Here is a 15,556-nt window from a genome sequence, read left to right on the forward strand (position 1 = left end):
TGGCTAATTTTTCCATTCCATTTACCATTCCGGTCTTTAAACTGCCTTAATCTCCTGCCCTCAGATGTTGACCTTGTAAGAATAGGGGTCATAGGTCAGAATAGACAGACCTCAAAGGATCTGGACTATCAATTCATGCCTGAGAGATTTCTCTTCCACAATAGGAACCTACTAAACAGCAAATTCCTAAATCTAATCACACAAGTATCAGGGTGAAACAGTTATTTATTGGAATTCGTTGATTTACATTTTTCAAACATCTCCCGCACCTAAAGAGCATTTTTCTTTTTCTTTTGGGAGCAGGTTCTGGGACATAATAAATATGAAAATAAAATCATTGAAAGAATTTTTAATATAAAACAGATATCCTTAATAAAATGGCACCATAAACCTGAGTACAGCTTTATTGTTTCCAGGAATGCTATGTGGATTTCAAAAATATAGAACTAGAATTCCTAACTATAAAGTACCTGGGAAACTTCAAATTATACCACAGAGATAAGATTATACTGCCACAGAGGTGGATGGGGAGGGAGTGGAGGAGGGTTACTACTAGTTAGTTTTGAGCTCACTTGCTCTAAAGGTGAATGAGGGCATTAAATAAGTATTTTTTCTTTTTAATAAACAGGTGAAAATATACGATCCTTCAGTGAGGACAGACAAAAGCAAAATTCTTATGGCTTCCAAATCTTCTTGCAAATTAAAAAATTTGAAACCACAAAACTAGGACCCTGTAAAAATAACTCTTCTGTCATACATCTTTAATTTTTTTTAAAAAGGCAAGTTAGCTCTTCTGAGCTGAGAATAATTTAGACATATATAATGAGTTTCTATTTACATTCACTTTGGTCTTTCTGGCCATAAATGGTAAATATTAACATAATGTACCATTCTAACACCATTTTAACATTGGACTATAAGGAATGTCAAATTTCATAATCAGTTTTTAAGTCTAAATGAAGAGCATCTTAAAAATGATAAATTAACAAGTCTTTCTAACATGAACAAATGAATTTCCTATACTTCCATGCCAAAAGCAGTAATACGGAACATCATAACAATTAACCTTCTTTCTAAACAAAATACACTAAAAGTTCAACTCATGTAGAAAATCAAGAAGCTTACTCATGTGCTAATGCAGTGATGCAAATGTATTATTGTCTGAAATGGAATGAAAGCAATAGAACGTTGGTGTTATTTTAAAAATCTCAAGTCAACATTGTTGAAAGGGAACTTGCATTATTATGAATAGCACTTCTTGCACAGTGCGGTTGGGTCAAAAGATGTGGAAGGTTGAGAACAAAGAAGACAGTCACTATGCTAGAAAAAAATTACAATAAAAAAGGAAGTTAAAAAAACCATAAATAAAAAAACACAAAATTATATGTATATACCCAATATATTTATACCTATCATGCATATATGCATTTCAAATATTTTTTTAAATTACACATATTTTTATTCTTTAATTATTAAGGATTAAAATAATTTAATCTACATAGAAACATTTCCAGACCATTTGTTTCAGTCCACATAATTTTTACTAATATAACACATATGTTAATACAAACTGAAATTTTATTATATAAAATATTTATTTCTATATTACAGGTTGACATAATTATTTCATATAAATAAGACAGTGACAAATAAATAAAATCCTCATTCTACTATCTTCCCCCACAATTTCATTCTGTTAGAAGTTACTTCTTTTTCCTCATAGTAAATTGTAGTTCTTTAAAGAATAAAATGATACCAAAATATATGCCAGTTTTTCAGAATAAGAATAAAGTTTTAAAATCTTTTATTAACAACAACCTTCATGTTAGTATAAAGAGAGCTTTTATAAGGTCACTAAATCTCTTTACTCTTCTGATAATGAACATAAGAAAAAGTAAACAGCAAATATAAATCAAAAATTATTTCATTTAAAAATTTAAGAAAATATTTTAAACATAAGAGAATTTAAAAGTTAATATTTACTGCTATTATGTAGCTGGACGCTAGTAACAGCATACTAAATTCAGCAGAATTAAGACAATAAAAAAATAAACCCACTTTCTTTTGCAAATAGTTTACTTAAAATTAAGATAGAATCTTTAAAATTATTTTTTATTTCTTGCCACAGAAACATAAATCTTCTCAAAAATATGATTCTACATATATATGTATATATATATAGAACAAATAAGTTCTCTTGAGTGACAAAACCAAATTTGAATTTGTTAAAATAAACATTTTAGAGCTTTAATTTTTAAACCTGAAATGACAGAAATTAAACTTTCTAATTTAAAAACATTTCAAGAGAAAAGATATAGTTTTCAACAGATGGTGTTTGAACAATTCATATTATTCACAGGCGAAAAATGAGCCTAGACCTCAACCTCACACCTCACACAGGGGAAAAAAACTCTGTGATTAATCAAATTTGGAGTTAATCAAAGATTTTTTAAACATGACAAAAAATAAAAGATTGATAAACGTCTTTATCAAAATTTAAAACTTTTGCTCTGTGGGAGATACTTAAGAGACTGGAACAATAAACCACAAACTCAGAAAAAATATTTGCAAATCATAAATCTAAGGACTTGTATCCACAATTTATATAAAGAGCTCTCAAAATGCAACAATAAGAAAACAATCCAGTTTTCTGGATTTTACAATAATAACTAATAGTAAGATAGAAACATTATAATATGCTATAATAAAAGTTATATGAATATCTCTCTCTCAAAACATCTTATTGTATAAATTTAATGCCTTTCCCATTTTAACTATGCACTTATCATGCACTGTGGCCATGACTTTTGCAGCTTGGGATGCAACAGCAAGAATATCACAAATTTCTTTTTCCTTCTTCACAATTTCACAGATAGAAGATTCCTTCATATCATATCTTAGCAACCTTAGCACATGATTTTTTTTTTCCTGATTAAGTCAAGACCTTTCTTCTTTTCACTAAGAAGAAGCACTTCACGGCTGCTCTTTGGCATATCCAAATTGCCAGCAACACTACTCCTGTGCTTTGGAGCCATTATTAAGTAAAAAAAGGGTTATTTGAACACACACACTGCGATATCATGATAGTCAAACTGATATCCAAGAGGCTGCTAACTGACTAATGGACAGTGTGTGCTGGACAAAGGGATGATCCAGGTCTGGATGGAACAAAGCAAATGGTGCAAGATTTCATCACACTACTCAGAACACTGCACAGTTTAAAACTTACCAATTGTTTATTTCTGGAATTTTCCATTTAATATTTTTGACAGCTGATGACCATGGATAACTGAAATCCCAGAAAGCAAAATTGTGGATAAGGGGGGAATACTATATTGATACACTCAAAAATTTGGATGAATTTCAAAGCCATTATGTTGAGTAAAAAGAGCTAATTTCAAAAGGTTACAAATGAACTAAGCCCAAATTAGGAGAAGGAAAAAAATAAAGACCACAGTGGAAATAAATGAAATAGAGACTAAAAAGACAATAGAAAAGATATATGAAACTAAGAACTGATATTTTGAAAAGATATACAAAATAGACAAAGCTTGAGCTAAACTTCAGGGAGAGAGAGATAGAGGAAAAGAGAGAGAACCCAAATAAATAAAATTGGAAATGAAAGAGAAGACATTACACCTGATACAACAGAAATACAAAGGATTATAAAAGACTACCATGAGCAATTATAAACCAACAAATTGAATAAACTAAAAGAAATGGATAAATTTCAAGAAACATGCAATCTACCAAGCCTAGAACATGAAGAAATAGAAAATCTGAGCATACGAATTACTAGTAAGGAGACTGAATCAGTAATCAAAAACATCTCAAAAACAAAAAAGTCCATGACCACGTGGCTGCATTGGTGAATTCTACTAAATATTTAAAGAAGAATTAATATCAATCCTTAAACTCTTCGCAAAAATAGAGGAGGAGGGAACACTTCCAAACTCATCTTATGAGACCAGCATTACCCTGTTACCAAAACCAGACATGAATACTATGAGAAAAGAAAATGACAGGTCAATATCCTGGATGAACATAGATGCAAAATCCTCAACAAACTATTAGAAAACCAAAATTCAACAACAGATTAAAAGGGTCCTACATCACTATCAAGTGGGATTTATTCCAGAAATACAATGATGATTCAACATCTGCAAATCAATCAATGTGATATATATATACCACGTTAACAAAATGAAGGATAAAAACCATGATTATCTCAGTAGATGCAGAAAAAGCATTTGACAAAATTCAACATCTATTCAGGGTAAGAACTTTCAATAAAGTAGGTATAGAGAATGTACCTCAACATAATAAGGGCCATATATGACACAGCTAACATCATACTATGGCAAGAAGCCGAAAGCTTTCCTCTAAGTAAGATCAGAAACAACACAAAAACACCCATTCTTGCCACTTGATTCACATAGTACCAGAAGTCCTAGACAGAGCAGTTACATAAGAAAAAGAAAGAAAAGCATTCCAAATTGGAAAGAAAAAATAAAATTGTCTCTACTTGCAGATAACATGGTATTGTACATAGAAACCTCCAAAGACTACACCAAAACACTGTTAGAACTAAAAAATGAATTAAATAAATTTACAGGATAAAAACTCAATATACAAAAATCAGTTAATTTTTATATACTAACAACTAGCTATCAAAAAGGAAAATTAAGAAAACAATCCCATTTATAATTGCATGAAAAAGAGTGAAAATCCCTAGGAATAAATGTAACCAAAGAGGTGAAATATCTATACACTAAAAATTACATGACACTGATGAAAGAAAATGAATATTTTTTTTAAAAATTGAATAAAACACAAATAAATGGAAAGATTTCTGTGCTCATGGATTAAAAGAATTAATACTATTAAAAAGTCCATATCACCTAAAGTGATCTACAGATTCAATGCAATCCTTACTAAAGTTACAATGGACTTTTGCACAGAAATAGTACAAACAACCCTAAAATTTGTATGTAACCACAAAAGACCCAGAATAGCCAAAACAATCTTGAGAAAGTACAAAAATCTGGAGGTGTCACACTCTCTGATCTCTAACTGTACTTTGTAACTGCACTACAAAGCAATAGTACTCAAGCAGTACTCAAGCATTTGGCATAAAAACAGAAACATAGATTATGGAACAAAACAGAGAGCTAAGAAATAAACTCACACATATGTGGTCAATTAATTTACAACAAAGGAACCACAAATATACAATGCAGAAAGGATAGTCTCTTCAATAAATGGTGTTGGGAAAACTGGAGAGCCACGTGCAAAGGACTGAAACTGCACTACTACCTTACACCATACAGGAAAACCAATTCAAAACATTGAAAACTTGAACATAAGACCTGAAATATAAAACTCCTAGTAGAAAATATAAGCCTTAAGCTCTTTGACAACGGTCTTGGCAATTATTTGACACCAAAAGCAAAGGCAACAAAAGCAAAAACAAAAGCAAAAAACAAATGGAACTGTATCAAACTAAAAAGCTTCTGCACAGCAAAGGAAACAATTAACAAAAAAGGCAACCTATAGAATGGGAGAAAATATTTGCAAATTATCTATCTGATAAGGGGTTAATATCCAAAGAATATAAAGGATTCATACCAGCGAAAAGCAAACAAGCAATCCAATTTAAAAATGGGCAGAGGCCATTTACAATCACATCAAAAAGAATAAAGTACCTAAGCATAAATCTAACTAAGGAGGTAAAAGATCTGTAATCAGAAAACTATAAGACACTGATGAAAGAAACTGAAGAGGACACAAACAAATAGAAAGATATACCACGTTCATGGATTGGAAGGATTAGTATTGTTAAAATGACCATAGTACCCAAGACAATCTACAGATTCAATGCAATCTCTATCAAAATGCCAATGGCATTTTTCACAGAACTAGAACAAATAATTTTAAAATCTGTATGGAAACACAAAAGACCCTGAATAACCAAAACAATCTTGAGAAAGAAGAACTGAACTAGAGGAATCATGCTCCCTGACTTCAGACTATACTACAAACCTACCATCAAAAGAGCATGGTACTGGCACAAAAACAGACACCTAGATCAATGGAACAGGAGAGAAAGTCCAGAAATAAACCCACACACGGTCCATCAATCTATGACAAAGGAGGCAAAAATACACAATGGGGGCAAGACAGTCTCTTCAGTAACAGGTGCTGGGAAAACTGGACAGCAACATGTAAAACAATGAAATTAGAACATTTTCTCACATCATATACAAAAATAAACTCAAAATGCATTAAAGACCTAAATGTAAGACTAGAAGCCATAAAACTCCTAGAAGAAAACACAGGGAGAACACCCTTTGACATTAACTCTAGCAATATTTTTTTGGATCTGTCTCCTAAGGAAACAAAAGCAAAAATAAACAAATGGGACCTAATTAAACTTAAAAGCTTTTGCACAACAAAGGATACCATTGACAAATGAAAAGACAACCTACTGAATGGGAGAAAATATGTGCAAATGATACGATTGAGAAGGTGTCAATATCCAAAATATATAAATAGCTCATACAACTCAATATCAAAACAAACAAACCAAACAATCCCATTAAAAATGAGCAAAATACCTGACTAGACATTTTTCCAAAGAAGACATACAGACTCACCATTGCTAATCATCAGAGATATGCAAATCAAAACCACCATGAGATGTTACCTCATACCTTTGTGGAAACTGTTCAAAGTTTTAAAATATATTACAGATGTATATAGCATTTGTATATAGTATTTTACTTAGAGTAATGCCATCAAGGTCCAACCATGTTGCCACAAATGGCAAGATTCCATTCTTTTTTATGGCTGAGTAATAGTCCATTGTGTGTGTGTGTGTGTGTGTGTGTATGTGCACGCGCGCATATATTTCACAAGCTGAAAAAGATACTTCCTATATATTTGAGACAAAAGATTACCATGATAAATATACAAAGAGAATGTGAGATAACAGGAAATATATATTGGTCTTTGCCCCTGGTTCCTGGCACAGAGCTCCTAAAACCCTTGTAATTTCCTAAGTGACAAGAACACTAGAAGCACCTCTTTTTCTAATATCAGTCTTTGACCTCTGTTCCTGACACAGGGTTCCTGAAACCCTTGCAATTTCCTGGGTGATAGGAGGGTCTGCTGTTCTAATGAGGTGACACTGGGTGGGCTCCTGGATGGCTCCTGAGTGAGGGCTGATCACTGGAAAGACCAAGCTATGATTAGAAGCTTGGAATTTTCAGCCCCACTCCCAGTTTTCTTGAGAAGGAAAAGGGGTTGAAAATCAAGTCTATGTGATGAAGCCTCTGTAAAATCCCCAAAGTACAAAATGCAGAGGGCTTCCAGGTTGGCAAACATATCCACATTGGGAGGGTGAAGCACTCCAGCCCGCTGGGAACAGAAGCTCCTATGCTCGGGACCCTCAAGACCTCACTCTATGTATCTGTTTATCTGGCTGTCATCTGTATCCTTTATCTGCTGTTATCATAACCTTGATAAACTGGTAAATCTAAGCATTTCCCTGAGTTCTGTGAGCTGCTCTAGCAAATTAAACAAACCTGAGGAGAGGGTCGTGGAAACCTCTGATTTGTAGCCAACTCAGACAGAAGTTGCGGGTAACCTGGGTTACTTGCAACTGGCATCTGAAATGTGGTGGGACAGCCTTGTGGGACTGAGCCCTTAACCTATGGGACCCAACATTATCTCCAGGTAGACAGTGCCAGAATTGAGTTAAATTGTAGGACACCCAGCTGGCATTGTGGAGAATTGCTTGGTGTGGGGAAAAACATCCACAAATTTGGTGACCAGAAGTGAAGCAGTCTGTGTAAAAGTAATGGAGACACACAGGAGAGAAACATAATATGGAAGAATTGAGTTCTTCCCAGCATAGGAAAGAGGAAAACTGAGATTTTTTTTCTAAAGAGAGAAGTTAGAAATCAACAATAGCAAATGAACATCTCAGTGGAAAATAAGCAAAGGACAAGAAACATGCAATTCACAGAAGAAAAAAATAAAAATGAAAATTAACATATAAAAATATATTTAACCTTAGTCAAAGGATGCAAAGAAAATAAGTAAGCTGCATTTCTTAACCTATGTAATTGGAAAAGATTTAAAAGATGACATTATTCAATAAGCAGTCTCAATTTTAAAGGGGTTGTACATTGGCCCTAACCATTTCTGAAGAGCAGTTTGGAAATAGATATCAAAATTTTTAAAGTGCATAGTTTTTGATCCAGATTTTTTCAGTACTAGGTATTTATCCCTTATGATACAATCAGACAATTTAAAAAAATGTACATATAAGGATTCTTACTATGGTGCTGATAAATTTAAAATACTGGAAATAGCCTAAATTTAACAATTAAATTAATTTAACATAGCCTTATTTTAAATTTTGGTACATTCACACAGTGGGAATTTATGCAGGTGCTGAAGACTAACATGGAATGTTCCACCATACACTTCTAAGTGAAAAAAAATGCAAGTTTCAAAAATACTGCATATATATTATGATTCCCACCTGTAGTTAACATTTCCAGTGATTTTTTCATATTTGAATTTTCTGTAGTGAGTTATCTTTTCAAAACAGACAAAATAATAAACGTATTTTCATTTGAAAAAACAGGTGAGATGTTAAGATGTACAGAGGGGCACCTCTGTCTGTTGGGACCTTCAACTTCCCATTTGTGGTCTCTGAACAGGCTGGTGGAAATAATGGTTGGGAGACTGTCTAGTGTGCAATACTGAAGGCTCAGTTAAGTATATTCTGCAGAGAGTTCAAGTTGCAAGATAGCCTATATTTCTGATAAATTCGATTCAAATACTCAGTGGTTGCATTTTATTTTATTGTGGCTAGATTTAATAACATAATAAAAATATAAATTAAAATTTTAGAAATCTTTTCTAAATACAATAAACTCACAGGCTAACAAGGTAAAATGATTACCTGTCTCCCTTTGGTTTTCTTTTTTGTAGTGTCTTCCCTTTGGGTCTTCTTTCACTTCCTAAGCAGGGGCTCCCACCAGGTCCTGTTACCCGTATTGATTCAAGGCCTTTGGAAGATTTTTTAAATGTGAACTCCACTGGTTCTCCTTCTTTTAGGCTTCTAAATCCTTCCATGAATAATTTGCTCTGAGAAGAACAGGGGAGGGAGGGAGAGAGAAAGAGAGATCATGATTATTAATGCTTTATAAATTATCTCTGTGATTTTAAGATTAACACAGCAAGATATCCCCAGTTATTCATTGCTAAGTATAAAATCTTTTTTTTTAAAGTTCAGTGAAAGGCATACCATTTAAAAGTTTCCTGTTGTAATGCTGGCAGTGGGAGAATAAACTAATACCGTTTTTAAAGGAATTTGGCAATACTTACAAAAATTTTAATGTGTATATTTTTTGACCCAGCAATTCCACTGCAAGGACTCTCCTATAGACATACTCACACAAAGGTCCCTCCACCCCCATCACACACAAAAACCTATATCAAAATTCACTACGGCACTGCTGCCTGGTAGAAAAATTACAGCTACCCTAAGGTCCATCAATGGGAAACTGATGAAATAAATGATAGTAGAGGTATATAATGTAACACTATTGAGCCATTAAAAGATCTATATGTATTAATGTGGGGAAGATAAACATGTAATACTGATGAGTAAAAAAAGTAAGGGTAAAGAACAGTGTGTCTACCATAACACCATCTATGTAGAGAAGTGTTTAAAAGATACATGTTTACTTATGTAGCAATGGGGTCTGGAACAATCGACAGCAAATCATGAACAGTCATTTTTCTCTAGTCCTTTTTTGGGAAAGTGGGGAAGCTTCTGGATACACACATTATTGTGTTGTTTGAGCTTTTTTGTAATTTGAAAGATACTTAGTTTTTACCAAAAAAAAAAAAAAAGTTTCCTGATTGGAAAAGTGTAACTTTGGTTACAAATAATTGGCTCTTTCGATCTAACTCTTCATCAAAGTCAATGTGCCAATTCAAACTATATTAAAATAAGTAAATCATTCTAATTTTATTTATTTATTCAAATCCCCTTGTGTACATCTTACAGATCTAATTTTGAGTACGATGTAGTTCTTTAAGACTTTTCTGAATTTGGGGTCAAAAGGAAGCAAATCTGAATATAGTAGGTAGGAGACCCTGGTTCAAGTCCAGTTCTTTAAGAAAACAGGCATGCAACTTTGAATGAGTCATTTCTCTCTTTTCTGTTTAATCTGTAAAATTAAGGAATTTGAGTTTCCCCTCATGTGTTCAGAGGAACAATGGTCCTGAAAAAGATTCCATGAAAAAACGATCTGGTGGTCAAATAAGTTTGTGAATTGCTACACCTAGTTTCTTCTTAGTTGGATCATATTAGCATATTAAAGTCTCTGAGATTTCATACCCTCCCCAACCTCCACTGAAATAAAAATCTTGTTTAACTGTGTTTAACTCAGGAATTTCCCGACCTAATTGATCCCAGAGACCTTTCTTTATAACTACAGATGACTAACATACTTAGGGAAATGCTGGACCAGAAAAATCTCCACCCTTCCCAAGTCCATGACTCTAAAGGTAGGTAAATAATTACATGGAAAAGATAAAAACAACACTTCAAATTTCAATGCAAAAGGAGACTCTTCATTATGAAAGTAATACGGCACATGAAAACAGGGGTTTCAACCAGTTTCTAGTTCAGGTCGTCTGACACTGAGAAAGCCTGCACGGGGAAGTGTAATTTGGCAGCACCTTTTCTGCTCCCTGATGCTGTGTAGGAATTAGAGAAAAAAAAAATCACAACTGCCTACATGCTGTAAAAATTTTTTTTAATTATTGTTTTTAAAGCTTTATATAATATTTCCAAATCTTCTATTTTTTTCTCCTAAGCTCTCTCCTCACTAATTATAAACAGTCCTTTGCTTTCATTTCCTTTCTGACTCCCTACTCTAAAAAGTGCAGATTATCAAATCAGATGAAGTGGCGCATAGGGTCAACTACTGCAATTAAGAGAAGGGAGGGATAGCAGTTTTAATTAGAGCTATCATATGTTCATGCTTTGTTTCTATAATCAAAATTCTGTCACTTATTTCCTCATAGTTCCTAGTGTACTGGCACACTTGATTTCATTTTCCATTATTACAATTTTTGATAGGTATCATTTGTAAGTGAACTGCATTTCTGAATCTAAAGTAAAATCCTGCTCTCTGGCTATTCTTCACGATATTCTGAAAGAATACTTTTTCCCCCATTCTGTCATATACTCCCCTCCTTCCCCAAATGAGTACATAAGGCAATTTAGATTCACAGTAATTGACAATAATAATAATAATATCCGTAAGAAACTATAATGGTTTTGCAAGAAAAGGACAAGAATCCACAGAGAATATTCTATCTTTGCTATTACACCAAAATTGCTGCTACATAAGTGGGAAAGATTTGTTAAAGGTGGGGACTTAGCTTATTTTATTTCTTCACAAAAATCAACTTCTCCCCTTGCCTTGGCAATTTTTATTAAAGGTGCCCCCATTTTTCCAGTCATACTGGTTCCAATCCTTAGTTTTACCCAACCATTTACTGAATCAGGTGCATTTTTACTTTCATCGGCCCCAACCATTTCATTGGATTGCCACTGCCCTACTTCTGGTCCTAACTATTTCCTACCTGGATGAGTGTAATAGTTTCTTCATTGCTATTTCAGCATCAACTCTCCTCCCTACTCCTTAGCATCTTCCACACCTGCATATCTTCTCTGAATAAATCTTAGCCTGTTGGTCTCCTGTCTCAAAAATCTACAATACTTCCCTTAAATTGTAGGTAAGACCACTCATAATGTTACCTCTAGGTATATTTTCCACTTCCTTTCCCATTACTCTAATAAAGCTGGCTGACTCGTACTTCCCTAAGCACATTTCACGTTTTCTCATCTCTGTACTCCAACTTAGGCTGGTGGGGATGCATTATTCTCTTAGTCATAGCTGTCTATCAAAATCTTACTCAAGATTCAAGGCATAATTCATAGGATCCTTTTTGCAATCATCCTCAATTGCCCAAGTTGGAAATTCCCTCCTCTTTCACTTAATTGATTCTTGTATATAGTTTTTATAATACACTGCTGCGTAATGCAGATATCTGTGTATGCCTTACTTTTATTTGCTCTTTTGGATTTTTCTTCTCCTGAAGGTCAGGGACTGTGATATATATCTTAGTATTTCCCAAAGGACTTAGCCTAATGCCTGCAAACAACTATCATTCAATAAGTACGTAAAAGAATCATAGATTTAGCATCAGTAAGATCATTAATCATTATTTAGTCCAACTCTCACTTGAAAAAAAAAGGTGGACTGAACTCTAAGGGGTTAAGCTCATGTCAAGTCAAATTTCCCAGCTCCTACTTCTGCTACATAAAATAACTTCTACTTTTAGTGTCAAGGTGACACTGTGCATGATACCTTTGGAATAAAATGCTGATAGGATTATAATGGTTCATGGTAATAACGTTATTCTCTGACTCCATTCAGAAGTTAATATGGATCTATTTTTCTTGTTCTTCCTTCTTCCAATATTCTCTAATCACCCTCATTGCTATGCCTCACAATTCATGACGCCCTGCCTATGAGAACCAAGAATGCAGATTTATGTAGATTTTTGCCCAATCTACGTGTAAGACTTTCATAAGGCGCGACATTTGGTGTTTGGGCTTACATTGTCATCTGCAACATTTGTTTGGACAAAATAGATTTTGTTTCTACAATTTATCTTCTACAGGAAAGAATCGCAATTACTGAATGAATAAATGAACAAAGGAATGACCAAATGATTGTAGAAGCATTTAGAAGCTGCTGACTTGCCTGCTAAGATATCAGGCACTTACAAAGGGGACAGGCCAACTTTGAATGTGCACATATTGAGTTAACTCATCTAACACCTTTAATTTGTGTTCCTCTTCCTCCAACCAAATAAGGCTCCCCTTTCTCCCACTTCCCTTTATTCCAAAATTTAAAATTCATTTTGGAAAAAATTTATTTCAGAATTATAAAAATACTGACTCTCAATTTCCTTGCTATATTCCTTTTCCTCCTCCCAATCATTTTTTTTTTTTTTTTTTTTGCGGTACACGGGCCTCTCACTGCTGTGGCCTCTCCCGTTGCGGAGCACAGGCTCCGGACGCGCAGGCTCAGCGGCCATGGCTCACGGGCCCAGCCGCTCCGCGGCATGTGGGATCCTCCCTGACCAGGGCACGAACCTGCGTCCCCTGCATCGGCAGGCGGACTCTCAACCACTGCACCACCAGGGAAGCCCCCCCAATCATTTCTTTTATTTATTTTTATTTATTTTGGCTGCACCACGCAGCATGTGGGATCTTAGTTCCCCACCCAGGGATCGAACCTGCGCTCCCTGCAGAGGGAACTCAGAGTCTTAACCACTGGACTGCCAGGGAAGTCCCACCTCCCAATCATTTTTAAATGACTTTCAAAGAATGACAGGAACATGGAGTCAAACGACAGTGGTCCAAATACTAAACTTTATTTGCCAAGTATTCTACCCAAGGTTCCCATTAGTGATGAGATTACTTATCTCTTTTGGCACGTCTTTTTTTCTCTCCAACTCGATTAGAAAACCAATAAAGTGTTGCTACAGTTTTATACTTGATTCTCCTTAGAAGTAAGAGTATATTTTCTTCTCTAGGAAACATAAGCTGACTTCCAATTTAAGATGGCAGGCTGAATAAACATGTCTCATGTTCCTCTTTAAAAGGCATCAAAACTACAATAAAATAATAAAAAGAAATAAATTCACAATAAGGAAGAGAATAAGGGGGATGCCATCAAGAGAAAGCAGACTTCAAGAAATTTCTGGAAGTTAGAAAGACTGATGACTGGTCAACTGAGTTGAAGGAGCCATACCCTAGGAAAGCTAATAAAAGGAGCCGCAGAAGTAGGAACCAGCATTCCTAGCAGAACTCAGAGAGACTGTGCTGAGACACTACATGTACAACGAAAACAGAAGGATTAATGGAAAGTTTGTATAGGGACTAGATGCCCGTTTCATTTTCCCACCCCTATTACCACCTACACATGTGAAAACAGGCAAACAATACCCCAATGCAAATAATGTGAGGCCCTTCTCTTAAGAGACTGAAGGAAGTATCTAGACAACTTGTGAAAAATTGGATCCTACACACAAACCTCTATTCATTCCGACAATTAGGAAGCCACAGGTGCAAGAGCTGTCTCCCTACCCACTCAACCTTAAATCATTCCTATCCCTCATTCTTACCCCTCATTCATATACCTGAAGGGTCAACCAAGAATCACAAAACACGCAGCATAATGAAGAAAAGCCAAGATAAATGAGGGAACAAAAGAAATTTTATCCACCACCTAATTAATATCTCTACAGATATTTGAGACAATATCAATAAAACAAGAACAAAAACAATCAGAGAATTTTAACAATACTCTCAGACAATTAAAAAAAAATTGAGTTGGAAATAAAAGTTTAGAAAATCTCTCGGCACATAGGATAAATGGATCCCCTCAAATGAAATATACCCAAACCTTGGATTAGAGGTCCTGGGAAAGAAAATACAGAAGATGGAGGAGACAAATTATTAGTATTAAATGAATAGTATGAGAAAATTTCCCAGAGCTAAAGGGAATGCCAAGGAGAGGCCTATACTGGGTGAAGCATATTTTATGGAATACATATTATGGAAGCTTTTACACATGAGGTACATTTCTCCTTGCATGAAGAGAGAGTGTGATTTCAATGGAGAGTGAAAACAGTAATCCAAACTGAGCTAATGGCTTAACCTTATGCTTGTACAGCAGGATACTTAGCAGATATCTGGGGAAGGGAAAAAGCTTACTTTAAGTATATTAGTGTGAAGAGGGTGACCATAAATGAGGCTGGAAAATGCAAGTTAGAGCCAGAAAATGGAAATTATTTATTGATATCTTAAGCATTTTATTCTGTATAAAATAAACACCTACTGATACGTTTTGCTTTCATAAGTTGCAAGATCAAATCTGTGTTTTAAAAAAATACCACCTTTTTGGCAATACCATGGATGCCTGGAGACATGAGGATTGTATGTCTGTTACAGGGGATGCCTGTTACAAGGTAACTGTCATAGTCTTAGCAAGAGATGGTTACAAACAAACTAAAAATGAAAGGAGGAACTGGTTTTGCAAAATACATTCTGAGCCATACATATCACCTGCTATAAATTATTACTTGCCCCACGGAAAAATTTATTGGTAAATGGATAGTGATGTTGTACAAACATCTTTGCAAGACTGCTCCAAGTGCTTCATCACAGAAATGATTATCTAACACTGTCGGCTGGAAGACAACAACACTAAAAATCAAAATCTGGAATTTTTTTTAACCACCACTCCTTGAACAGGCCAATTAATACCTCTTTTTATTTTTTTAACATCTTTATAGGAGTATAATTGCTTTACAATGGTGTGTTAGTTTCTGCTTTATAACAAAGTGAATCAGCTATACATATACATATATCCCCCATATCCCT

The 15,556-nt window shown here is 34.5% G+C and overlaps 1 protein-coding gene across 2 annotated transcripts in view; it reads right to left on the bottom strand.

The window, feature by feature from the left end:
- The window catches only part of LIN28B (lin-28 homolog B), a 123,203-nt gene that overhangs the window by 41,732 nt on the left and 65,915 nt on the right, over nucleotides 1-15,556 (bottom strand). For both annotated transcript variants that reach the window (XM_067702953.1, XM_067702954.1), the window contains exon 3: nucleotides 8,978-9,162. In XM_067702953.1, coding sequence (XP_067559054.1) covers nucleotides 8,978-9,162 — 185 coding nt within the window. The remainder of the gene's footprint in view (nucleotides 1-8,977; nucleotides 9,163-15,556) is intronic.

This window comes from Pseudorca crassidens, chromosome 13, assembly GCF_039906515.1.
Source record: "Pseudorca crassidens isolate mPseCra1 chromosome 13, mPseCra1.hap1, whole genome shotgun sequence".
NCBI lineage: Eukaryota > Metazoa > Chordata > Mammalia > Artiodactyla > Delphinidae > Pseudorca > Pseudorca crassidens.